Consider the following 27,491-nt stretch of genomic DNA (forward strand, 5'->3'; position numbering starts at 1 on the left):
ATTTTAAAAGCAGCGAGCCAACCTATAATTGGCATTTTTATAAGCTAGGTGCACATTATTTTATTCTAGTATAGGGCTCCTTTTAGAAAGTCAGTGACCGCCAACATCACAACATGATCAGGTAATAACTGTAAATGTAAAAAAGCAGGTCGAAATTGAATAAAACTCCTCGCTTTTAAAGTGACAATAATTACCTCTTACGCCAAAAATCATAATATTTACAGAATAAAAGTGTATTAAGGTTTGGGGCGAGCGTTCATCACAAGGCCAGATTAAAAGTGCCTCGGGTTCATACTGGCTCGGTGGAAAACAGATCATTGTACAGATGGAACCCAAGCGAAATTTTGTAAGCCATGATCTGTCCCTAGGATGTTTAACTGCTGTAAGGTACGGTTCAATGCCAGTGACAGATTTTAGGTGCAGGCGGGATCTGTTGGAGTGTTTCTCAAAGCACCCTAGCTTCTATCAGTCTATTTAAAAATTGTTCCCTAAAAAGGCTCCAGTCACCTTTTTTAAGATGATGTGGCCTTGTTAAAAATGTCCGTACAATCTAGGGAGCGGGCAGCACTTTTGATATATTTTAACCACAGTATCTTTTGGCCGTAGGTACACCCCAAACACTCCTCAATCACGCTATTGTTAAACCTCAGTCTCTCAACGGCTCAAACTGAAATCCTGAGTAACAATGGGGCCAGTTTGACTTGGTCCTCCACATATTCCAGACCCAATTCCTTGTAAGCAAAGAACGATGCACTATTAGAACCCAAACCCAATATTTTCCTACAAAATCTGTCCTCTTCTGCTGGATCTCCTTACAATTACGATACCCCATTTGGCTACACCGTATGTCAGGACTGGTAGACATTTCGTTCTATAGATTTGGAGCAAGGGCAAAATGGGCTCATTACCTATCGATAGAGAAAATCTAAGCAGGGATCCACAGGCGTGGCAAAATTTAGAACATCAGTTAGAGGTACAGGGAAGCCAATTGTTCTGTTGGTCAAATAATACTCCCAAATAAGGAAAGGACCCTAGTAATTTTTCACCCCTTAATGTCAATAGGTCTGGTTTTAGCAGCCGTCCTCTTGCAAACCATGTAATGAGTCTTTGAGATGTTTGTATCCAAGTCATGCATGAAGCTAAAAAGGTCAATAGTAATTTTCAGTGGAAATGTACTCTCTCATAGTTTACTTGATATAATTTTATTGATGGGGGAGGGGTCCTTCCGGAGTGGGTTCTTTCTCTGTGTTGACATCGGGTGTAGGCAATATACTTAACTACCAGCAGAAATGGAGATAATCAAAGTATTGATGAATAAAAACTGTATGTGGCAGTTAGAGTAACAGTACTTGGAAAGCAATAATGTTTGATATTGGACAAGCTACTCTGCCATCTGCAGATTACTTTCCTAAACTCTTAAATCGGATTCTGCAACACGATGCAGCGTGCACAGTACAAAAAGATACCCACTCTTTCAGGGGAGAGGAAAAGGAAGGGGGAAGGAAGTAAGAAAGAATTGAAATTCCAAAGGAAAATGGAAAATCAGTCGCAATCAAAGACAATCACTTCTTTGTTAATTTCCTCTTGTACCCTCTCAGGCTTCGCACCGGGACACTCTTGAGTAGCCATGCGCGCTACAAGTGGACTTAACATAACATAACAATGAAGGAGTAAACAGGAATGCAGTATTTCCGTTTCGAAGATTTAATTTTCACATGATCTGAATGGGCACTCACAGGTCCATGCCTTTGAGATTAAGTGATATGTCAGACATTACTCGATTTTATTGATGCTGTTCCAGCCACTGCAGTTTCACCGGAACCGGTTTGCGAGGAAATGTCTTATTCGTTCTGTTGCCCAGGACACCTTTTAAATAAACTCTGCAAGATGCGTTCTGGCTTACCACACTGCCAGAGGGATGTAGAATTGCACTCAACACCTGATTTTAGGCGCACTAACCATAGATAAATAATTCATCTGCTCTGGACTATACACCCAGTGTTATTTGAGAGGTGTGGTTTGGAAAAATATCTTGTTTTAAAGGTGAGCAAAACTGAGGAGGTAATTTGAATTTGAACTGCTTCATCTTGATCAATTTAGGTAGACTAATTGAGACAATGATTTGAGTAAAAACCTCAATTTTAGCTCTCTGTTGTGAGCAATCAAAAAGGCTCGGTGTAGTCACACCACATCTGTTGTGCCAGTTCTTGGAATAATAGGAACATAGTAAGGTTTGCATCGTAAGGTGTTCACATAGAACATTTTAATCCTTCCATTTAATGCCATATCGGACCTGTTCTTGTTTATGATTAAGGTGGGTGCTAGTGTATGTAGATGAACTGACGATGAAAAGTTGAATAGCTCATCCAATTTGATGAAAAAGTAAATCGATTTTTTAAATTTTTTTTTATGTACTTTGCCTTGTCTTTGGCGCTAGTTGCTGGCAGTTAATGTAGGGCTACTGCTACTGACTCCAACATGTAATTTATAACATGTACAGATATCCTGTTTGTAAAGTTTCCTTAGAAGTTGTTAGAACGTATCTTGTTGTCATGAAAAAAGGTCAAATTAAGCTTGTATAATTTAAGAACTATATTTTTTCTTTTCGAAAACTCTTTTTACAGGAGGATCACGATGGTAGCCAAGGTGTGGGAAAGAGAAAGAGAGCAAAATTAAGCAGCAGCTCAGCCAGAGGTATTTTACTAATGAAGTGTTTTTCAGTTCTGAGTGGATAGCCGCAGTTCAAGAATATTCTGTTTGTGCGGACATGACATGGTAGTACCCTTAAATATCCGATTTTTTTTTTTTTTTCTTGAGATGACATTGCTTGACGTATGAATCGTCATATTCAGAAGTGCGTTTTAGGTTGTGTCTGCACAGCTACTTCGCTGTGCTTGTGAAATCTCTTGTATTTAAGCCCCCTTTATTAAGGTATGAAGATTCATACAGTGCACAGCTACTTCCAAGAGTGTCCCATTGCTAAAAACAAGACAGTACCTACGGATAAAATTTATTCAGACTGTGTGAAAAGCCAAGTTATCAGTTTCTTTTTAAAGACGGAGAGGTCCCATATTAAAAGCATATCCCTAGGGAGCTTGTTCCAGTTAACCGGTCCTAGATAAGAGAATGATCTGCCGCCTGTTTTGAGCAGGCATATATTAGGGACTTTAGCAAAGTGTTCCGAAGAGGAACGCAAGGGATGGCAGAGATATGGATCCTCTCTCTGAAATAACCGATGACTGACCAGTGCAGGGCTTTATGCATTAAGACCATGGACTTAAATTGTATCCTCTTTCTTACTGGGAGCCAGTGAGGAGCCTCCAAATGAGCAGTCACGTGTGATCTAGGGGCGCGATTGAGTAGCAACCATGCAGCCGAGTTCTGAACCACCTGAAATCTGCACAGAAGGTATTCTGGGAGACAAAGATGAAGGACGTTACCCTAGTCCAATCTTTAGGTTATTAGCGCTTGGATGACAGTTGTCCTAGACGACTCTGACAGAAGGGGCAGAAATTATTTCAGCATCCGAAACCTTCCAAAGCAGAAGCCTGTGAGAACCTAAATCTGTGGTTGATAGAAAAGGGCCTTATCATATTTAATGCCTAGGTACCTTAAAAAATTCAGATGGGGGCCCTGAAGCTGGGCCTCCTTCGACCAGCAAGATCTCCACAGGTTAGGGGAGGAAGCACCGAAGAGCTTGATCTCGGTCTTGTCCGGGTTGCATTTTAGTTAGTTAACAGCCAACCACTGAAACACCTTGGAGTGGCAGTTAGTAATAATCTCCCCATCAAGCTCCTCTCCTTTTCCACAGGAGAAGAGAAGCTGGGTTTCATCTCCATAATAGGTTGCCGCGCCCAGCGGCTCTGCCAGTGGTGTAAGGTAGATATTAAACAGAGTAGGGCTCAACTCTGATCCCTGGGGAACACCAACTGTCAGTGTGCGGATGAAAAAGGAGGCAGCCAGATTTCTTGGCTTCTGTTGTCCAGAAAAGAGGAAAGCCAGTTCAGGGCAGTGATCTTAATCCCTATTGCCTGAAGGCGTTTAAGCAGCCCTTGATTAGGAACAGTATCAAAGGCCGCTGATAGATCCAGCATAATCAGGATGGTCTTGCCTCCCATGTCCAGGGTGTGCCTCTAAAATATTCCACTACTTCCAAGAGTGCTGTTTCCGTGTTGAAATATGGCCTGAAGCCTGACTGATTAGGATATAAAAGCTTGTTCTTTTCCAATATTTTGGAAAAAGCAGGAAGGAGGGAGATAGGTCTATAGCTTGCCAGTTGTTTCGTATCAGCAGTAGATTGTCAAGATAAGATGGCAGACAGCTGCTAACAGTAAATTGGAATGCCTGCTTTTTATTACTCAATTGTGTATACAGATGCTTTAGCCTTAGAACGTTTGTGGCATTTTCTATTCATACCTTAGTACCTTTCGTTGCACTTTGTTGGCATTAGGATTGATTTTTTCAACATAATCCATTTGGTCATTATGATTAAATTCTAAATGTTGTAAGAAACATTGCACATTAAAAATAAAGTTAATATACAAGAGCTATGCTATATTTTACTACTAAATAGGCAGCCACGAGTGCAGTTACCTTGCGAACAACAGGGTCATGATTTGAATGGTGCAGCAGATGCAAAAGTTGTCAGAACTCCTCCAAACACATAATATTGCCATATTTGACTACTAAACAGGCAGTCACAAGTGCAGTTACATTGCAGTTAAAATAGACTTGATTTAATTGGTGCAGCAGGCGCAGTGGCACCGGGGCCAGTAGCTTGTCATAACTGACCTCTAAACATCAAATATTGCTATAGTTTACTACTAAACAGGCAGTCACAAGTAGTTATCTTGCAGGCAACAGGGCCATGATTTGAATGGTGCAGCAGGTGCAGTAGCACCGGTCTCAAAAGTTGTCAGAACTCGTACAAACACCTTATATTGCTACATTTTACTACTATACAGGCAGTCACAATTGTAGTTACATTGCAGTTAAAATAGACTTGATTTAATTGGTGCAGCAGGTGCAGTGGCTCCGGGGCCAAACGTTTTCATAACTCCACTAAACACCAAATATTACTATATTTTACTACTAAACAGGCAGCCACAAGCTATGTTCCTTGTAATGTGCACGCACCCTATTATTTACAGGCGCGCAGGGCTTCTGCTGGAGTGTGCATGAAGAGAAAGACTTCCTGAGCTTTTTAAATCATTAAGGCTGTTGGAAACTTTCTCTTGGTGCACACTGTCAAAGGAGCAGAACACCCTGCTCTTCCATAGCTTTTCTGATGGGGGGCCTCTGGAAAGGGAAAGTATGACTTAATGTTCAGAAGGCTATTACCACTGCCGTCTGCTGACCTGCTGGTGTGAAGTGGATTCTTATGTGGATGCACTTAGACCTTTCCAAAGCCTTTCAAACTGGATTCTCCAGTATAAGGGGTGTCTTTCATAGATTCACATGCTTGAATAATTCCCCGTCGTCGAAGTGGGAGTCCCATGGTACATAACATAGGAGTAAGAAGCATATATACATAAATATATACATATATACACATAAAATAATATTCCATACTATGTATATTCTTTTCAAAAAATAAAGTCTTGAAGTACCATAGAACAAAATATGCCCATAGAAAGCATTGAGGGAGAGCTCACTTTAGTAACATATCAGTGTCATTATAATAGTCCACTTTCCAGCCAATCAGGCTGTAGCACCCTCTATAACCTTCTCCTCAGAAGCTCAAGCCCTAAGATTTTCTACCGCACGTCGTGTGAAGGGAGACTCACTGAGCTCTGCTCCGTTTTCTACAAACTTCAAACTTCCAGCTATCTCTACACCAAAGAAGTCTTTATTCAGACCCTGTTCCTCATGTGGAAAACTGCGTCTTTTCAAGGAGGACCTTCATAAAAAATGCATTTATTGCTTATACCCGGATCATGAGGTGAGGAGTTGTAAAATTTGCAGGACCTTTTCAAATAAGACTTTGAAAGATAGAGAGGCCTTTCTCCTTCTGTGGCTACAGAAGTTGAAGACTTCAGACAACACTGTGTCTGATTTGGAGAGTATTTCTTCTCGTCAAACTGCAATCTCTCTGAAGCGTGGGTCTAAGACTGACATTCCTTCGCCCTTTTTGAAGAAAAAGAAGCTTGTGGACGCTTCTAAGTCAGTCTCCCCACAGGATCTGCCGGCCTCTACGCCTGCGGGACCTAGTTCTCTGGCGTCGCAGATCCTCCCTGTGCCCTCGTCCTCTAAAACGAGAGCCAGCTCGTCGATGAGCCCATCGGCGTCGACTAAATCCATCGACATTATGATGACGACTACGGCTACTTCCCTGTCTACGATGATGACGTCGACTACAACCACTTCGTCGACGCTACTTCATGAGGTCAGGCCTATTTCTTCTATTATCAAGATATCGTTGACGACGAAGAAGCCAATCTCGTCGAGGACCCAGTCCAAACGCCATTCGTCGACGCCTGCCTCTTCGTCGACGGCGGCTCGTCGGCAGTCACTGTCCCGTCGACGACCAGCTTATCGTCAACTGATACTTCGTCTACGATTTCTTCGACGTTACAAGCCTCGTCGACGACATCAAAGCCAACGTCGAGCAAAAAGACCTCGTCCACGGCTACAGTTCTTTCGTCGTCGGAAGCCCTCGACGTCAGGAAAGTCTTCAGCTAAGATCTCGACGTCATAGTCGACTGCTCCTTTTTCATTTCCCACTGCTACCAGCTTCACAGTGGTTATGGCTACTACTGCCAACCGCCCAGCTCCTCTGTATTTGAGCCCTTTGCGTCATCAATCCAGTCCTCCACCTCAATTGTTGGCCCCTGGAGAAGAGTGAGTCAGAGGGCTCTATGTGGACGATAACTTTCGGGCTGCCAGTAGCCCTTCGGAGTTGCACATTAAATATCAGGACTATGATGATGATGCGGACAACCAGGAGTTGTATGTCTCTGCTCCAGAAACCTTACATGCTCGTGAACATGAGGTTCCTATGGCACAGTTGCCTATGTCCTTGATCTCCAACTTGCAGTACATGTTTGATGACTACAACCGTCGATTTCCACTAATTCACGCCAACATCTCCATTGCCACTAACTACACAGCCTCCTGTGCCTGCTCCAAAAGCCGCCTCTTCTACTCCACAACTTCCTGTTCATGTGGATACTGATAATAATACGGATACTGACCAGGATGATGTCAATGTATTGAGACTGAACTATTTTGTCTGATGACCGATGGAGCTACCTGGTTTAGCTATAGGGGAGATGGACCATGGATTCCCGCCTTGGTCGTCACCTACCCAGTCGGTCTTTAGTCTCTCCTTGTTTGTCTCTTCCCTTATCCTCCCTTTCTCACCTCCCCTGCCCCCTCCACTACTTTTCTCTTTCCTTTCCCTCCTCTCCTAATTGTATTGATTATTTTGTGATTCATTGTGTAATTGTTGATCTTTTTCTGTAACATTGTTAATTCTCATGTAAAGCGCTCTGATACCTTCGGGTCTAGCCAGCGCTATATAAAACTCTTTACATATATAAATAAAATATATAAAAAATGCTGCAATGGCAGATTGGGATGCTTATCAGGCACAAACTCCGTCTCTTCCTCCGACTTCCCCTTTGGCGTTGCCTCCAATTTACATTAAGGGTTTCCATCTGTTGATGTCAAGAGCTGCCAAAAGATTTCACTTGCCTATGGTTGTCAGGCAAGAAGATTGCTTTCTATATGATTTCAAAGATCAGCCTTTGAGGCAGGTCCATTCTATTCCGATCATAGACTTCATATGGAAAGAAGGCCTCAAACCTATTGAACGGCCTAATTCTGTCCCTGCCGTGCTTCCGCGTATTGACAAAAAGTATAGGGCACCGGAGGATTTGCCGGCTTGTTTAGTCTCTCAGCTGAAAACCGACTCTGTCATTACACAGGCTGCACAAAAGAGGTCCCGTAGTCCATCTTCTGCTTTGACATTGCCTCCGGATCAGGATGGCCGCCGACTGGACACCATCGGCAAAAAGTTTTCCACGATGGCTGCAACCACTGTTAAGGCGGCAAATTCTTTAGCCATCCTCGGCCGTTACGACCGACAGATGTGGTCCGAAATGGCTGCCTTAGTAGACCTCCTACCTCATACAGAGTTGAAGCACAAAAGATCGTGCAGGAGGGTGAGAAGATTTCCTTTGAAATCATTGACTGTTCTATTGATATTTCCTCGACTGGTTTCCGACAGCGAGCTGGCGCTGCAGTTTTACGGAGACAAGGCTGGCTCGAGTCTACGTCCTTTCGGCCAGAGGTGCAGTCTAAAATACTTGATTTGCCTTTCGATGGACGACGCCCTGGAGTTTATTAAAAAGGACACTGATACTGCTCGCGCCCTAGGTTCTCTGCAATACCGGAAGAGGCCTTTTCATGGAGCATGTGGTCTGGGCACAAGCTCCAATTTTCGTGGCTCCTCCCAATACCGCTCTTACAATGACAACAGACAGCGTTACTCCAACCAATCGCAGTCTCGACAGAACGACTCCAGCCATACAGGCGTAAAACCACTTACAGAGGTGGTAACTCCTCCAATAAAAAATTACTTTCACAATTTCAAGTCTTTACCCACTCTTCAGATTGGAGGTCGAATCTCCCAAAGATTTTTCAATTGGTCACAAATAACTTCGGACCGTTGGGTTTTGGAGGTTATCCAAAAAGGCCATGCTCTGGAGTTCATCAAATTCCCACCCAACCGCCCACCATCTGGTCCTCCTCCAAAACATCTAAAGGAACTGTTTGCCCAAGTTACAGTAATGATCCAAAAGGGTGCAGTCGAAGTGGTTCCTCAAACAACAAGGGAATGGCTTCTATTCCCGCTTTTTTCTTATCAGGAAAAAGTCGGGAGAGTGGTGCCCGATTTTGAATCTCCGAGCCCTCATGTAGGAAGGTGGACACCTGACTATGGTTACCCCAGATTTTTTGCCTTGTGTTTAGCTGGTTTTCGACTTAGTTGGCCTGGTTCGCTGCTAATCAGGGCCCCAGGCTATCTGCTCTCTCTTTAAAATGGATTCCATGCACCCTAGGTGCATAACCAATCTGGTACTGGACACCTTATCAGCCCCTGTACAGTGCACTATAGGTGCCCAGGGCATAGGTGCATCCACGGCCTACCAGGGGCTGCAGCATATCTTTTGCCACCCCTGGCTGGACCTTAAATTGACACAACTGGCTGATCACTCAGCTGGGGCAAGGTGGTGTAATCACCCCCTGCTTAGATATAGTATACCTATATCTAAACCTATATCTGGACACATATATACCTATAAGTCACTCCTATGGCAGGCCTTAACTATCCTGGAGGCAGGGTGCTTGGTTTTATGTGAGATGGTGCTCTAGCATGAGCTGAGCCTGTCTGCAGCTGTCGGGACCAACTCCCTTAGCTGTTCCGGGATATTTCCATACCATATACTCTTAAGTGCATTATAATCCATCGCGGTTATGTGCTAACTTTGGTTTGGCTTTATCAAAACATGTTGTGTAAGGTGTCATACGATTTGGAATACTATCCCCTCGCCAGTCCTGGTGACAGGGATAGCATCCCACCCTTCTAGAGGAAGAGAGGTAACTCATGAACGCCGGTGCTCCTGTACTGGTATACACCTCTAGTGTCTAAGTCTAAAGTTTGGTCCTTCTAGGTCAGTTGGAAGACTCTTAAAACAGTAACTCGATAACTTTTACGCACCATTGACTTTGCATTGGTGCATGTGTGTGCTTTAAGCGCTGCACCCGATTCCCGCGGGCTTTTCCCGACTTCAGCATTGCTAGTCCCGACTGGTCCCAGCGATTCCCCAGGCCCTAGGCCTGACCACTGTTCAATTTAGTGATACTTATACCACTATTTTAGTATATGGTTTGAGTGGCCCCTGGGCCTCATCCATAATTGTGCAACTTTTATATGTTTAACTGTGCTTTTGTTTAAACGCTTGTGCTTCTAGACTCATAAAGAGTATAGAGGATTATTCTAGTAATAAATACATATATTTTTATAATATATAACTTGTGTGGTGTCCTTTCATTTGATATTACAGGATTGTAATTGGTAAAACAGCTTGCTTAACACGACCTCTTGAGTTAAGCCTTTAAGGCTGCTTAGTCCATGCTACCCTTAGGATAGCTTGTCTATAAGGTTGACTTACAACCATCACCATAAGGGATTGTTTGGACTGATACAAGGTGCCCCCAGAATTAGAGACATCATATATCAGGCCAACTTCTCACATTGGTGCGCAGCGGTGCGGATTTGAGCTTGCTGTTGTTTTACCATTGCAATCTTTTTATCAAATTGAAAGATCACATCAAGTACCTTAGGTACATATAAACAAAGCTTAGCATATTTAAGTTCTACTGAACTTAGTAGTTGTAGATCAAAGGGCTTAGCACACCCTGCCTACAACTCACTAGCAAGGTACAGTAGGAAAACACTTAGTGTAGGTAAGTGCACCACTTACACCTCACTAACAGTCATGTCTGGCACAGGTGAAGCTTCTAGCTCTCTACCTGTGGGGGTTGACCTTACCAAGGCACCCTCCAGCTATGACAACCTCAGCCACAGAGACTTGAGTGCCTTGTACACTTCAAGGGGGCTGAAAAAGGGTCACAACCCTACCATTCCCATCCTGATAGCCATCCTGGAGAAGGATGACCTTTAGCAATGGAGTGACTCCCCCAGAGAATGAGAATAGCACCCCAGAAAATAAGGTGGACCCAGAATCAGATGGTAATGAGTCAGATCATGATCAAGGGGATATCCAGGTACATGTGGGGAGGTTTAGCCAAGCCAACGTGGACCTACATGGAAATGGAGAGGGCCAGCACCTCCCCAGAGTACATAACAGAATTGTTCCAGGCAAAAAAGATTGAGATCTCCCCAAGGGATTCTCACATTTCTAGTGCCTCAAGAGAATCTCAAAGGGGAATGATTTCCCCACAGAGAAGAGAGCATAAGGCCAGAATGAGGGCTGTCCAACTCCAGATAGAGAGGGAAGAGGTAGCCTTGGCCCAAGATAAACTTGCTTTAGCAGGGGAACAAAAATTGAGTGGATTAGATTCCACTTGTGGCCGCAACATCATTCCTAGAGAGAAAGACAGGTCCTATGATACTAGAAACCTGACAAAGATTGTGCCCCCATACAAGGAAGGGGATGACATTCACAAATGGATGACTGCTCTGGAGAGAGCCTGCATGGTACAGCAGGTTCCTGAAGAACAGTGGGCAGCAATCTTATGGTTCTCCTTTTCTGAGAAAGGGAGAGATAAGCTCCTCACAGTTAGACTTGAGGATGCTAAAAATTACACTGTCCTGAAGAGTGCTCTAATAGATGGGTTTGGCCTAACCACTGAACAATACGGGTTAAAGTTCAGAGATACCCAAAAGACACAGACACAGGACTGGACTGATTTTGTAGATTGTGCTGCTAAGGCTCTGGAAGGTTGGCTACATGGCAGCAAAGTACATGACTATACAGGATTGTATAATTTGATTATGAGGGAGCAGATCCTAAGTAATTGTCAGAACCAGCTTTTACACCAGAACCTGGTGGACTCAGATCTGACCTCTCCACAAGAATTGGGTAAGAGGGCAGACAAATGGGTCAAAATCAGGATTAGGCCTAGAAATCAGGGTAATGACCAGAAGGAGTCTACCAAACCTCAAGAAAAGACACTTCCTCTACTCAGACAAAGCCTTATTGCCATGCCTGTAAACAGATTGGCCATTGGAAAACAGACAGCTGTTGTCCAAAGAATAGTAATAAGGAAAATATACCTCCAAGTAACACTCCAACACCCCCTGTCACTGTTAGCAGTGGTCCCCCAGGCGGTGGAGCACCCCCAAGAATTTGGCTGGGTTTACTTTTGGAACACAGGTGGATTCTGGCCTAACCAGGTCCCCTAACTCAGCTACTCTTGTTTGTAATAATGGCATGGGGTTTGCCAATTTCACTGCTTACCCAAACACTTTGAGCAAGTACAGACAGGAGCCCCTCATCAATGGTCTGAAAGTTGGGGCCTTTAGAGACACAGGGGCTAGCATCACCATGGTGGCTGAATGCCTAGTCCCCTCAAGGCAACTTATACCTGGTGCCACATACCAGGTGACCAATATTGATGGAATAGAAACCAATCATCCCATGGCAGTAGTAAATCTCAGCTGGGGATGTGTCACTGGCCCAAAGAGAGTGGCAGTGTCCGCAAACTTGCCTGTAGATTGTCTACTGAGAAATGATTTGGAAATCTCAGCCTGGGCTGAGGTTGAACAGGAAATCCATTCTAGAATGGTAAATGTCCATGGAAAGGTTAGTGGGGCTGAGATGGCTACAGCCCCAATCCAAGATGTCCTTCCTGAAAAGGTTGGTAGGGCTGGGCAAGTCTCAGCCCCATCTTTAGCAGAAGCCCTTCCTGAACAAGTTAGCAGAGCTGTTATGATAACAGCCCATACCCAAACTGAGTCTCCTCCTGAAAAGGTTGGTGAGGCGGTGATCGCCACAGCCCAAACTCAAACTGATTCATGTGTTGTGAAGCCTGAAATGATGGATCACTCCACACAAACAGAGAGCATTGAGGAGGAAGAGAAATCTTCCTCCCTCCAGATATTAGGACAGGATCAGCCTCCTCAGGGAACTGTTCTTACCCCTGATGAAGAACTGTCCCAGAGGTTGTTAGGCCTGGCTTGACAGAGCCCCTGATGGCAGTGGACCCTGCTCAGGTGGGACCCAGTCTGGAGCAGGTAACCTGCCCCTCTCTACCTTGCCTTACTCAGCCCAGGGCTGCAGAGGACAAGAAGGACAGTGAACCCCAAAGGGCCCCCTGTCAAATAAAGCACCCCCATCAGCAGATTGGGGGCACCGAAGCTAGCAGCCCTAGCCAGGTGAAAACTTTGAAAACTCCTGAGGGATCCCCCTTAAAAGTAGTTAGGGACCTCCCACAGATGGATTCTGTTGGGCACAGCCAAACCTGGGACCCAAAGGGCCCTAACCGGAACTCCCTCCAGTAAACCAACAAAAGGGACCCAGCCTCCAGCTTTAGGTAGCCAGAGGTTGACCCTAAGAGCACAGTGCAACTCAGATGATGAAAGAAAGGCACACATGGTGGAAGATAATTGGAGGAAGCTGAGCCCTACATTAGTGGAGCCTCACTTCAGAACTCCATAACAACACCAGCCTTTTACTTTGCAAAAACACACCCAAAGTAGTGATTCCCTATGGTGGAGACCCTCTAATACCCCAAGGGTGAGGGATTGCTTAGTGGACCATGAATCTGAAAGAGACACGTTAGTGATAGATTCCTTACCTTAGAATATCCCCAGGCGTCAGACTGGATCCGGAAATTTTTGCGTAGCAATACCCCTGCGCGTCGGTAGGCGTCGTCTGAGGCTCCGCGTCCGTCGTTGGCGTCGTTAGCGCCGGAATGACGTTGTCGGAGTACTTAGACGCCGCCCATGCGCGCTGACGTCCGTTCTTTTTTCCGCGCCAGCTAGCGCAGATCCGGAGAAGCTCTACCCCTAGTCCTTTTTTGACTAAACCTTTGATCTTTTTGATCATTCTTTTTCTTTGAGTCTTCGACTCTATCGGTGCCGGTAGGGATGCCCGGGTTCAAACCCTGCTCGAAGTGCGACCGACTGATGTTGGTCACGGACCCCCATCGCCGGTGCCTGAAGTGCCTAGGCCTCGATCACAACGACCGCACCTGCTCCGACTGCCGGGCCCTGACGTCGAATGCTAGGTGGGAGCGGTCCCGCAAGCGGCTCGTGCTCCGGCAGTCGGCCCGCGCCACTCCAGGTCCCAGACCCACGGGAGGTCGAGGGACAGGTCGCGAGGGCGGAGTCATCGCAGCTCCGGGAGTGGACACCGGTCGTCAGGCTCCTAGTCCTCAGGTAAGAGGCATGAGAGGTCGGAGAGACGTCATCGTTCCTCCGACCCACCCCGACGCTCGCACGATGCGGCCGAGGGCTCGGGCGACACCGCCCACGCGGCTCCGCGGGAGTCGCAAGTGTCGCCGCCTGCCCGACACCTTCGGGTCCCTGGGCACGGCACGACGCCGGAGGAGATCGAGCGGTACCTCATGGCCATGAGGTCCCTCCCTCCTCAGTCGGGTTCCGTGGTGCCTTCGGGCCCAACGGTCCTGACTGGAGGCCCTAGTGGGTCGGGTGCTTCGGCCCCGACGCCGCCAGGTGCTTCGGCCCCGGTGCCGCAGGACCCCACTGGATCCGCTTCCGGATCCGGGTCGTCGCCGGTCGACCTCACAACCTCACCAGCCCCGCCCCCAGCACCAGTTGTGGACGCCGTCCCCAATGTTCCCTACGGTCCGTCTCTGGCGCCGGAACAGCACCGCTGGGCGCCGCTTCTGACGGCCTTTGGAGATTTTTATTTCCACGAGGAGGCCCAGTCTTCTAATCCTGTTTTACAGGTAACGGGTGACGAGGAGGATTGGGAGGGGTCTGAGGACCCTCTAGGACTGGAGTGCCAGTCTCAACAGGACTGGACATATGAGCTTGGGGAGGCCAGTGGTCTTGACACATCGCCAGACACTGGATTTGCCTCCTCTCCGACTGTGGTTTTCGGAGGAGGGGTCTACATATAGTGTAGTGTTGACGAAAGCAGCCAAGGCCTTACACCTTAAGCTCCCTGTCGCGGCCGTGAGGACTAACCTTTTCACTGAGGTCCTCAAACCGCAGTCAAGCTCCAGCAAGCCTCTGCTGCCGTTCAATGAGGCCTTATGTGACGTTCTTGTGGGCACTTGGTTCAAGCCCGCCATAGGCCCGCCTGTGGATAGGAACGTGGCCAGACGCTACCGCCCGGCCCCGGGCGACCCATGCTTTTTGTCCACCCATCCCACCCCGAGAGCCTGGTCATCCAGGCCTCCAATTCCCAGACCGCATTCCCGTCGGCCCCGCCCGACCGGGAATCCAAGAGATACGAACAGTTCTAGAAGAAGGTGTTCTCGTCTGTAAGCTTAGGGCTGCAGTCTGTAAATACTGCCTGTCTTTGGGACGCTACACCCACACTCTGTGGGACACGGTTGCGGAGGTGCTGCCACAATGCCAGGAGGAGGTCCGGGCTAAACTCGCCCAAACCCTTGAGGAGGGCCGAGATGCAGCGCGTTATTCCATCCGGTGTGGGCTGGATACAACGGACTCACTGGGCAGGGCAATCGCAACGACGGTGGCGGTTCGACTCCACGCCTGGTTGAGGTCCGCCAACTTCTCGGCCGATGTCCAGGCCACACTTCTGGACATGTCGTTCGATGGCCGTCGCCTCTTCGGCGACAAGGCAGACCATGCACTGGAACGTTTTAAGGACTCCAGGGCTACGGCCAAGTCCTTGGGCCTCGCGGCCCCACGCCAGCAAACTGGTGCCTTTTGCTCTTTTCGTGGCCACGGAAGGGGCGCCCCCACACGTGCTGCCAGCCACGCGCCGCAAAATGTTCAACAGCGCGGTGGCGGCTGTGGAAACCGCCGTGGCCCCGGTCGGGGACAACGGCGAGTCCAGTCCACACCTCCCTCCACAGCACCTGCCTAAAAACGTTCCGAGTTTTCAGGCCCATGTGACGCATGTGGGAGGCAGGGTTCGCCATCACCTCTCCCACTGGCACACTATCACGTCGGACAGGTGGGTGCTGCAGATCGTCCGAAGGGGCTACTCCCTCCCCTTCCAGGCGACCCCTCCATCCATGCCACCACGATGCCACCGCGTGTCGGGGGATCACTTGCAACTTTTGCAAGAGGAAGTCACGGCCCTCTTGGCCAAGGGGACCATCGAGCGCGTTCCTGGGCCAGAAGTAGGGTGTGGATGTTACTCCCACTACTTTCTGGTACCCAAGAAGGGCAAAGGGGGCCTACGCCCTATCGTGGACCTGCGGAACGTCAACTGCTTCCTCCGGAAGGAGAAGTTCAAGATGCTGACTTTGGCTCAGGTCCAAGCTGCCCTGGACCCGGAGGACTGGCTGGTAGCGTTGGACTTGCAGGACGCTTATTTCCACATCCCCGTCCTGCCGGCCCACCAGCGTTACCTGCGGTTCACGGTAGGCCAAGAGCACTTTCAGTTTACCGTGCTCCCCTTCTGCCTTACCAGTGCCCCACGGGTGTTCACGAAAGTGATGGCGGTGGTCGCAGCTCATCTGCGCAGGTTAGGGATTGTCAGTCTTCCCCTACCTAGACGACTGGTTGTTGAAGGCGGGCTCGCCCCAGACATTCTTCAGCCACCTCCAGACTACGGCCGACCTCCTGCATTTGCTGGGGTTCTCCATCAATGTGCCGAAGTCGCACCTGTGTCCCTCTCAGAAGCGCCTCTTCATCGGAGCGGTTCTCGTCTCGGCGCAGTTTCAGGTTTACCCTCCCGAACAGCGGGTTCGGGATATACAGGCTCTGATTCCCATCTTTCAGCCGTTATCCCGAGTCTCGGTCAGGTTGACGCTGCGGCTTCTGGGGCTGATAGCCTCCTGCATCCTTCTGGTGCATCACGCCAGGTGGCGGATGCGGACTTTGCATTGGGACCTGAAGTTTCAGTGGGCCCAGCATCAGGGCAACCTGTCCGATCATTTCTTGATCTCGGAGGGCACTGCGAGACCACTGCAGTGGTGGCTCACGGACTGCGACTGGGTCAGTGGCAGATCCCTTTCCCTACCCCACCCGGAGCACGTGGTTGTGACGGACGCGTCCCTCCAGGGCTGGGGAGGCCACATGGGAGAGGCGGAGATCAGAGTCCTCTGGTCTCCGGCGGAGTCCCGGCTCCGTATCAACCTTTTGGAGCTGCGGGCGATTCGTCTACCACTGAAGGCATTCCTCCCCTCTGTCCGGGGGAGTGTAGTGCAGGTGTTCACCGACAACACCACCGCCATGTGGTACTGCAACAAACAGGGCGGGGTGGGGTCGTGGACCCTCTGCCAGGAGGCTCTGCGCCTCTGGCAGTGGCTGGAACATCAGGGCGTGACCCTGGTGGTTCAACACCTGGCAGGCTCTCTGAATGCCAGGGCGGACGAACTCAGCCGTCGGTGAATGATGGATCACGAATGGCGTCTGAACTCGGACGTGGCGCAAGGCCTCTTTCAGCAATGCGGAGATGTCATCAGTTCTGCGCGTTGGAATTTCCAAGGCGGCACTCGCTCGGCGACGCTTTTCGTCGCGACTAGAGTTGCGGTCTATTGTATGCCTTTCCGCCTATACCACTTCTGCCCAGAGTGCTGAAGAAGATCAGGCGCGACCGGGCCCAGGTTATCCTGGTGGCTCCGGACTGGGCACGAAGATACTGGTATCCCGAGTTACTCAGCATGTCAGTCGATCCCCCGATTAGTCTGCCTCTTCGGGAGGACCTTCTGTCGCAGCAGCAGGGGACGGTCCTGCACCCGAACCTGTCCAGTCTCCACCTACAAGCTTGGAGATTGAGCGGCGGCAGATGAGGCCATTTGACTTTGGCAGCCAGGCGTCCCTCCACAAAGTCAGTATACGCCTGCAGGTGGAACAGATTTGTGGCATGGTGCACAGCAAAGGCTGTGGACCCTCTCTCTGCACCCCTTTCTGAAGTTCTACTCTTCCTTCTTTCCCTTGCCCAGCAGGGCTCTGCTCTGGGCACTCTTAAGGGGTACCTTTCTGCTCTTTCCGCCTTCTTACGGCTACCTGATCAGCCTTCCTTATTCAAGTCCCCCATTGTAAGTAGATTTCTGAAGGGCATCACACACATGTTCCCTCCTGTTCCCTTCGTGATGCCCCAGTGGGACTTGAATCTTGTACTCACTTATCTAATGTCTGCTCCCTTTGAGCCGCTCCATAACTGTCTTCTCCGTCTTCTTACACTGAAGCCTGCTTTCCTGGTTGGCATCACCTCTGACAGGAGAGTGAGTGAGCTCCAGGCTCTTTCTTCTACTCCACCTTTCCTCTCTGTTCATCTGGACAAGGTTGTGTTGTGGACAAGACCTTCCTTTCTGCCCAAGGTGGTCACGGCCTTCCACATCGGGCAGTCCATTACCTTGCCCACCTTCTTTCTGCCTCCGCATCCCTCGAAAGAGGAAGAGAGGCTCCACTGTCTGGACCCAAAACGTGCGCTCTCTTATTACCTAGATCGCACACGCCAGTTCCAGGTGGATGACCAACTCTTTGTTGGTTACGTGGGCGTGAAGAAGGGAAAGGCGGTGCACAAGAGGACCATTTCGCGGTAGATCATCTTGTGTATTCAGGCATGTTACTCCATGGCCAAAAAGGAGCCCCCTGCTGGATTGCAGGCTCATTCCACTCGAGCCACGGCAACAACAACTGCCTTGGGCCGAGGAGTCCCCTTACAGGACATTTGCCAGGCAGCTACATGGGCCTCGCTGCATACGTTCGCAAGACACTACTGCCTGGACAGTCAAGTCCGGAGGGATGGCTTCTTTGGCCGTTCCGTCCTCCAGGACTTTCTGGTGTGATTATTGGTTCGCAGACCCACCACCGGGGTTGGTATTGCTGGGGTATCTATTCTAAGGTAAGGAATCTATCACTAACGTGTCTCTTTCAGATCCACAAGTTACTACTTGTGTAACGATATATCTGTAAGAGACATTAGTTAGTGATAGATTCCTTACCGACCCACCCATCCTCCCCGTTCTGCGAACCGATATCTAGGGTTAAGGTCATCCCCTTTCAGGGCCCTAGTTTCATGGCACCAGTGTTGGTTCTATCATGGCTCTGCGTATCTGGCGCGGAAAAGCTGTGTATCAGAACTGACGTCAGCGCGCATGGGCGGCGTCTAAGTACTCTGACGACGTCATTCCGGCGCTAACGACGTCGACGATGGACGCGGAGCCGCAGACGAAGCCTACCCACGCGCAGGGGTATTGCTACGCAAAAATTTCCGGATCCAGTCTGACGCCTGGGGATATTCTAAGGTAAGGAATCTATCACTAACTAATGTCTCTTACAGATAGATCGTTACACAAGTAGTAACTTGTGCGACAGGGGTTAACCATGCTAGTGCAGGTACTTCCTTATATGGCCACTCGGGCAATATAGGCTTACCTGGTCAAGGATAGCCTTATCTCCTTTCGTTTGAGGGGGGTTGTGTAGGAAGGTGGACACCTGACTATGTTTACCCCAGATTTTTTGCCTTGTGTTTAGCTGGTTGTTGACTTAGTTGGCCTGGTTCCCTACTAATCAGGGCCCCAGGCTATCTGCTCTCTCTTTAAAATGGATTCCATGCACCCTAGGTGCATAACCAATCTGGTAATGGACAGCCCCTGTACAGTGCACTATAGGTGCCCAGGGCATAGGTGCATCTAAGGCCTACCAGGGGCTGCAGCACATCTTTTGCCACCCCTTGCTGGACCTTAAATTGACACAACTGGCTGATCACTCAGCTGGGGCAAGGTGGTGTAATCACCCCTATATCTGGACACATATATACCTATAAGTCACTCCTATGGCAGGCCTTAACAATCCTAGAGGCAGAGTGCTTGGTTTTATGTGAGATGGTGCTCTAGCATGAGCTGAGCCTGTCTGCAGCTGTCGGGACCAACTCCCTTAGCTGTTCCGGGATATTGCCATACCATATACTCTTAAGTGCATTATAATCCATCGCGGTTATGTGCTAACTTTGGTTTGGCTTTATCAAAACATGTTGTGTAAGGTGTCATACGATTTGGAATACTATCCCCTCGCCAGTCATGGCGACGGGGATAGCATCCTACCCTTCTAGAGGGAGAAGACATGTTACTTTACTGAAACACGGTTAATCCTAACCAGAGCCTCAGCATCACAAAATGGATGCTGCTGTTACCGACACAAGTCTGACCTCCTGCTGCTGACCGAAACTTGGCAGAGGAGGCCAGGACAAAGGGTTTCCTGTTGCAGGGAGGTGCTACACCTCCCCAGACAGGAGATAGTGTATTGGGCAGGGAGGGCTGAAAGAAACTAGACACTGCCTGGGGCGCACAAGGCTTCCCCTTGCATAATCCGGTCAAACCGGTTCTGGGGCACACCAGCCCCAGTCCCAGCGCGACCCTGGACAAAGGGAAAGGGGTGTAACCACCCCCTTCCTGGGTCCCACCCATAGGAGGGACCTAGCAGGTAATCCAGCCCACTAGATTGGTATAAGAGTGGGAGCAGTGCCAACGCACATCAGATTATCCTGACTGAAACTTAAGAATCGAAACTCTGGACCCTTCGACATCCTACTCGACGTAGAAGACTGAAGAATCTCCCTTGTGGTCAAGGAGTGACCACCCTGTGCAAACAGGCACCATCCAGCACCTCGACGTTTGCTTTGTTGCAGTTCCTGCTGGAACTCAAGCGACAGAGATCGACAAGACCCAGCGTGCCTGCCTTCTAACAGCCTGATCCACAGTCCCTGCAGAGCTGAGACCAGTTGAGGCGACCTGCAGCGTGGGGCCGGCCATCTTGAAAGACCATGAGGCGCTGACCGTGCAGCTCCAGAGGCTCCCTCGAAGCTGTACATTGGGGTTTGAGACGCCCCAGCCCTGAGCCACTCTTGCACCGAAGCTCACCCCTCTACACTCACCGAGTGCTGCGTGGGCCCCTTCTGCATCTTTTGGCTCAACGCGTTGGTACGGTTGCTTGCCCGTTGGCTAGTTGCCCCAGTACCAACAAACCTTTGAATTTGCTCTGCCAGTCCGGTTGCTCTGGACTGGCCCTCACTCCACTGAAAAGGAGCACCCGCTCTGACCTTGCTGGTCCGAGTAAGAAGCGATCTTCGAATCCTGCGTGGGTTGTGCTTGCCAAGGTTTGTTTGCTCCAATCCGGAAGCAGACACCGCCGACAGCGAGAGCCTTCGTGGGACAGCTCGTGATCCACTCCTGGACATCCTCGGTGCCCCAGAGTCCACGTGGCAGCAGAGACGAGCTTCTCGACAACCACCTGATTGCGCCCGACATTGCCTGGTTTCTTCCTGGTTCCACCCTGGTCACTGCTGAGTGACCCAGACTCTGTCCCCTCTGCTTTCAGGTACTCTACATCTTCGAGCCATCCTTGAATCACACCGGACCCTTCTCTTCTGGCCGCCTGCAGCATCTTTATCTTCAGGCACCATCGACCTGCGTGACAAAACCCGACATTACTTTGCACCCGTGCACCCGCTTCCTGTGGGTGAGGTAACTCATGAACACCGGTGCTCCTGTACTGGTATACACCTCTAGTGTCTAAATCTAAAGTTTGGTCCTTCTAGGTCATTCGGAAGACTCTTAAAACAGTAACTCGATAACTTTTACCCACCATTGACTTTGCATTGGTGCATCTGTGTGCTTTAAGCGCTGCAACCGATTCCCGTGGGCTTTTCCCGACTTCAGCATTGCTAGTCCCGACTGCTCCCAGCGATTCCTCAGGCCCTAGGCCTGACCACTGTTCGATTAGTGATACTTATACCACTATTTTAGTATATGGTTTGAGTGGCCCCTGGGCCTCATCCATAATTGTGCAACTTTGATATGTTTAACTGTGCTTTTGGTTAAACGCTTGTGCTTCTAGACTCATAAAGAGTATAGAGGATTATTCTAGTAATAAATACATATATTTTTATAATATATAACTTGTGTGGTGTCCTTTCATTTGATATTACAGGATTGTAATTGGTAAAACAGCTTGCTTAACACGACCTCTTGAGTTAAGCCTTTAAGGCTGCTTAGTCCATGCTACCCTTAGGATAGCTTGTCTATAAGGTTGACTTACAACCATCACCATAAGGGATTGTTTGGACTGATACAAGGTGCCCCCAGAATTGGAGACATCATATATCAGGCCAACTTCTCACACCTCAACAAATTTGTCAAGTCCAAGACATTTCGAATGCTGACCTTGTTGGAGATTTTGCAGTTCCTGAATCCGGAAGAGTTCCTCTCCACAGTCGACCACCAAGATGCATACTTTCATGTGCCAATCCATCAAAGACACAGAAGGTATCTCCGTTCAAAAGTGGGATCAAAGCACTACCAATTCAAGGCCCTACCTTTTGACCTTTGTTCCGCACCGAGGGTCTTCACAAAAATCATGGCTCCGGTGGCGGCTTTTCTGCGCCTCCAAGGCATACAAATCTACCCTTATTTGGACGACTGCTTAATAAAGGCACCAACCTTTCTAACTGCAACTCGCCACACGCAGACTTGCCTTTCCCTCTTTCGCAAACTGGGTCTCTCTATCAACCAAGAAAAGTCACATGTCCGTCCATCACAACAGAGGGTCTTTCTGGGAGCGTTGATAGATACGCGTCTCACGAAAGTGTTTGTTTCACAGGAACGTCTAGATCGTATCATCAAACTAGTGACTCTTCTGCACTCCTAAAGGTCCGTTTCTGTCCGGATGTTCAAATCCTTTCTGGGCATGACCTCGTCCAGCATACCACTGATTCCCAACTGCAGGCTGAATATGCAAGTCCTTCAAGAAGAATTGGACAAACAATGGCGGCAAGTCTCGGTCGTTCAACGACAAGGTCTTCCTGACCCCCCGCATCCAGGGTGCATTGGAATGGTGGGCTCACTTTCCAAACATCACAACAGGGCATCTGTTTCAAGAGCCGGCCACCACGCTTACCCTTATGATGGACGCTTCCTTAGAGGGTTGGGGTGCACACCTCTGGGAAATGTCAATAAAGGGCAAGTGAACAGTCGTTCAGCGCAAGTGGCATATCAATCAGTTGAAGCTTCTGGCAATCTTCCTCGCCCTGAAATAGTTTAGTCTTCTGGTGGAAGGGGAGTCTCTGTTGGTGTGTACAGACAACACCAGCAGTATGCACTACCTCAACAAGCAAGGGGGTACAAGATCTCTCCCGCTCTCCAAACAGGCACAACAGATCTGGAAGTGGGCTATACAACATTGTGTTCACTTGACCGCTGTTCATGTCCCGGGCATTTCCAACGCCCTTGCAGACTCTCTCAGCAGATCGACCACATACAACCATGAGTGGGAACTTCATCAGTCAACTCTGGAGTCTGTATTTCGCAGGTGGGGTCGCCCGGATATGGATCGGTTTTGCGACTCCAGTCAACCGCAAATGCCCACGCTACGCAAGTGGGCATCCCCACAAAGGATCGAGTGGGAATGCATTTTCGATCAACTGGTCGAACGAATTCATGTACGCTTTTCCGCCGATCCCCCTTGTACATCTCCTTCTGCTCAGTATGGGGTTTCAACTGTGTCACATCCTGCTGATTGCACCCAGGTGGCCACGTCGACCGTGGTTCACGAATCTACTTCTTCTTTCTCAGTGCGATCTGCTCCCTCTTCATCCGCTGCCTCACCTTCTCACCATGACTCGGGGTCAGATTTGCTATCCAGACCGGCATCTCTCCAGCTTCACGCTTGGAACCTGAACACCAAGACTTCGCCCATCTGAATCTTGATCCGGACTGTAGAAAGGTCCTTGCTCAAGCATGTGCTCCTTCAACCATTAAGACCTATAAATTAAAGTGGAAACTGTTTTGTGTCTGGTGCCATTCGGAAAAAATTGATCCTATACTCGCTACTCCTGAGCAGATCTTGCCTTTCTTCCTCCATTTGGCAAAATCGTGACTTTCACATTCCTCCCTCAAGGTTTTCCTGGCGGCACTTTCCCGTTTTCGATATGATGGATCTACGTCTCGGTACTCCTCTCGGATCATTCACCAGTTCTTTAAAGGTCTGTTCCGGATGTTTCCACCTTTCCGGCGTCCTCCACCGGCTTGGCGTCTGAATCTGGTCCTATCCCAACTTCTCAAACCTCCTTGTAAACCTATTCACTCAGCGGAATTGAAATTCCTTACTTGGAAGGTTTCCCTCCTCCTTGCACTTACGTCATCTAGGAGAGTGAGTGACATCCACGCTTTTACCATACAGCCGCCCTTTCTCCAATTCTCTAAAGGCGCCGTTACTCTTCGAACAAACCCTAAGTTTATTCTGAAGGTTCCATCGGACTTCCACCTTAATGAACCGATCATTCTCAAGACTTTTTTCCCTAATCCTCAGTCCCCAGCTGAGCGCACTCTTCATTCCCTTGACCTGAATTGGTGCCTCAAATTCTACATCCAACGCACTGCTGCATTTCGAAAGTCTGACCAACTCTTTGTAGCCTATGGAAGGATGCGTAAGGGTCATCCGGTCACTAAGCAAACAATCACTCGTTGGATTTCTTCTGCCATCTCCTTCTGCCATCAACGAGCTGGTAAGCCTCTTTCAGCTCCTGTGCGAGCACACTCGACGAGAGCAGTTGCTTCCTCTACTGCCCTGTTTGCTGGAGTGCCTCTGCATCAGATCTGCAGGGTGGCAACGTGGTCCAGTAGGTACATGTTTACGAGGCACTACTGTCTGGAGACCGTCAACGCTGTGGACACTGCTGTGGGTCAAGCAGTGCTTCGAAACCTCTTCAAATAAGGTGATCCTCTGTTGCTTCCCGCCTCCTATCATAAAAGGTTTTTCTTATGGATATGCAATGTTGCCTGTATATTATATGCGATGCAACTTTCTTTATTGCCTTTTATGATTCTTATTGTGGCGTACTGCTTTCTACTCTTATTCAAGCATGTGAATCTATGAAAGACACCCCTAATACTGGAGAAGAACAGAAGTTACTTACCTGTAAACTGTGGTTCTTCAGTATTGGTGTCTTTCATAGATTCACATGCAACCCACCCTTCCTCCCCTCAGAGGCTCTCTTCTCCTCATGCACTCTTGATCACTCCTGAGCTACGAAAATCTGAGGGCTTGAGCTTCTGAGGAGAAGGTTCTAGAGGGTGCTACAGCCTGATTGGCTGGAAAGTGGACTATTATAATGACACTGATATGTTACTAAAGTGAGCTCTCCCTCAATGCTTTCTATGGACCTATTTTGTTCTATGGTACTTCAAGACTTTATTTTTTTAAAGAATATACATGTTATGGAATATTATTTTATATGTATAAATTATGTATATATTTATGTATATATGCTTCTTACTACTATGTTATGTACCGTGGGACTCCCACTTCGACGGCGGGGACTTATTCAAGCATGTGAATCTATGAAAGACACCAATACTGGAGAACCACAGTTTACAGGTAAGTAACTTCTGTTCTTCCTTTTTAATAAGCTTACATGTGTCTTCTGTTGCCCTATGGCGAGAGCTGCTGCTCACTTTAGAGTCGATGAACCATGTTCGAATCTCGGCAGCGCTCAACATCCTGTAATTCTGGGCAGATCACTTTTATCTTCCCAGGTTACAAAAACAATGTAACTGGTTTTCATGTTAAATGTTTCAATGCCTTGCCCTAAAGAAAAACAGCAGAAAATGAGCAACGCATTATAATCAAAGCAATGGTATAAAAGAGTAAAGACAAATAAATGCACTTTAGTGGCTGATTTGTACAAAGTTAAACCTGCTAAAATCGTAGCTTCCCTGCTTAGCTTGTGCAATTTTAGACAAATATTTTATTTTACCAAAACTTATTTTTCTTCATTGTTGCATATGAAATGCCTTTCAAATATGCGACTTCAGAATACCAGCTGTTCAAAAACCTATTGTGTGTGATTTAATAGACTATAATGTTGCTCTTTAACCCTTTCGATGCTGATGACGAGCTCAGCTCGTCATCACCCACGGGTGTCGTGTGCTGATGACGAGCTGAGCTCGTCATGGTGCCACTAAAATGGCATTTTCCAGCACAAGGGGGGAAAACGCCCAGCAGCCATGTGGTTAACAATCTGGGCAACCTACAGGATTTACATCACAACTGTCTGCCTATTAGTTCACTAGTGGTTTGTGTTTTAAAATGATGGGCCTTATTTACAGTATTTTGACGCACAGCAATGCACCAAGCCTTTCCAATGCACTGCTGTGCGTCTTAAGAAAAGGGCAGGAATGCCCCGTATGTACCAGACAGCGCATTCCCAGTAGCCTAGCATGGTCAGGTGGTACCCGGTGTGGAAAATTTCTTGTTAACCCCCTCCCCCACAAAAGTTGTCAGAACGCCTCTAAACACCTAATATTGCTATATTTTACAACTAAACAGGCAGTCATAAGTGCAGGTATCTAGCAAGCACTAGGGTCATGATTTCAATAGTGCAGCAGGTGCAGTGGCACAGGGACCAAAATCTCCAGGCACCCCAATAAACACCTAATATTGCTATATTTTATTCCTAAACAGGCAATCGCTAGTGCAGTTACCTTGCAGACAACAGGGTCATGATTTGAATGGTGCAGCAGGTGCAGTAGCACCGGGCGCACCAGTTGTCAGAACTCCTCTAAACATCTAATATTGCTATACTTTACTACTATACAGGCTAAACCCAGATTATTGCTTAATATTACTACTAAACAAGACAGAAGTCCATTTATCTAGCTGGCCTTAGAGGCATGATTTGAAAGGTGGAGTAGCACCAGAACTTTAAAGCTCTAGGCATCCCACTAAATACCTAATATTTCTATATTTTACTACTAAACAGGCAGTCACAGCTACAGACACCTTGAGGACAACAGGGTCATGATTTGAACTGTGCAGCAGGTGCAGTGGCTCCGGCCCCAAAAGTTGTCAGAACTCCTCTAAACATCTTCTATTGCTATATTTTATTACTACACAGACAGACACAATTGCAGTTATCTTGCAGTTAAAAAGGGCTTGATTAAAATGGTGCAATAGGTGCGATGGCAACCAGGGCCAAAAGCTCTATGGATCCCAATAAATATATTGTATTGTATTGTATTGTAATTGCATTTATATGCAGAATATTACTAAAGTTAACTACTAAACAGGCAGTCATAAGTGTAGTTATCTAGCAGGCATCAGGGCCATGACTTCAATGGTGCTGAAGGTGCAGTGGCACCCGGGCCAATAGTTGTCAGAACTCCTCTAAACACCAAATATTGCTATATTTTACTACTAAACAGACAGTCACAAATGCAGTTATCTTGCAGGCACTAGGGGCATGATTTGAAAGGAACCGCAGTTGCAGTGGCACCTGGCCCAAGAGTTGCCAGAACTCATTCAAACTCATAACATTGCTATTACATCAGTTAGTTCTATTATTTCCCTCTTTCAATTCATTTTTCAAAACTTTGCTTATACCCGCACTATACCACTAGTAACAGCACAATATATATTTGCCTTTTTGTCATATCACTTAATAGACTTCCTGTAACTTATATTGTACAACTACTCAGCAAGTTACAACTTGCAACAAAAAGCTTATTATTAATCACATAGGCGAAACCTAATGCAATTACCAATGCTTGTTTAAACTGCAAATAATGCCTGAAATCCTCCTCTAACGTGAAAAAAGTTGCTGGCAATAGGCATTATCAATCATAAGTCACCTGTAGTAAGTTTGATCACTCTAGCGAGATGTGTGAAAAATCTGGCATTTAGGGTACACGGATATTCCAGCACTCCATTTATTAGCATGACATAAACATTAAAAACCAATGAAAATGACAATGGATTAACCCATTTCATGCTGACCCACATGACGGTGGGCGTGTGCGGGGGACGGCTGAGGGCCATCCAAACCCCGCCCACTGATTAAAATTCCCGCACC

The 27,491-nt window shown here is 48.0% G+C and overlaps 1 protein-coding gene across 7 annotated transcripts in view; it reads left to right on the top strand.

Moving 5' to 3' along the window:
• UBR3 (ubiquitin protein ligase E3 component n-recognin 3) overlaps positions 1–27,491 on the top strand; it is a 2,118,328-nt gene that overhangs the window by 422,362 nt on the left and 1,668,475 nt on the right. For all 7 annotated transcript variants that reach the window (XM_086956098.1, XM_086956102.1, XM_086956099.1 and 4 more), the window contains exon 6: positions 2,625–2,694. In XM_086956098.1, the coding sequence (XP_086812224.1) occupies positions 2,625–2,694 (70 nt within the window). The remainder of the gene's footprint in view (positions 1–2,624; positions 2,695–27,491) is intronic.

This window comes from Lissotriton vulgaris, chromosome 2_1, assembly GCF_964263255.1.
Source record: "Lissotriton vulgaris chromosome 2_1, aLisVul1.2, whole genome shotgun sequence".
Lineage (NCBI taxonomy): Eukaryota > Metazoa > Chordata > Amphibia > Caudata > Salamandridae > Lissotriton > Lissotriton vulgaris.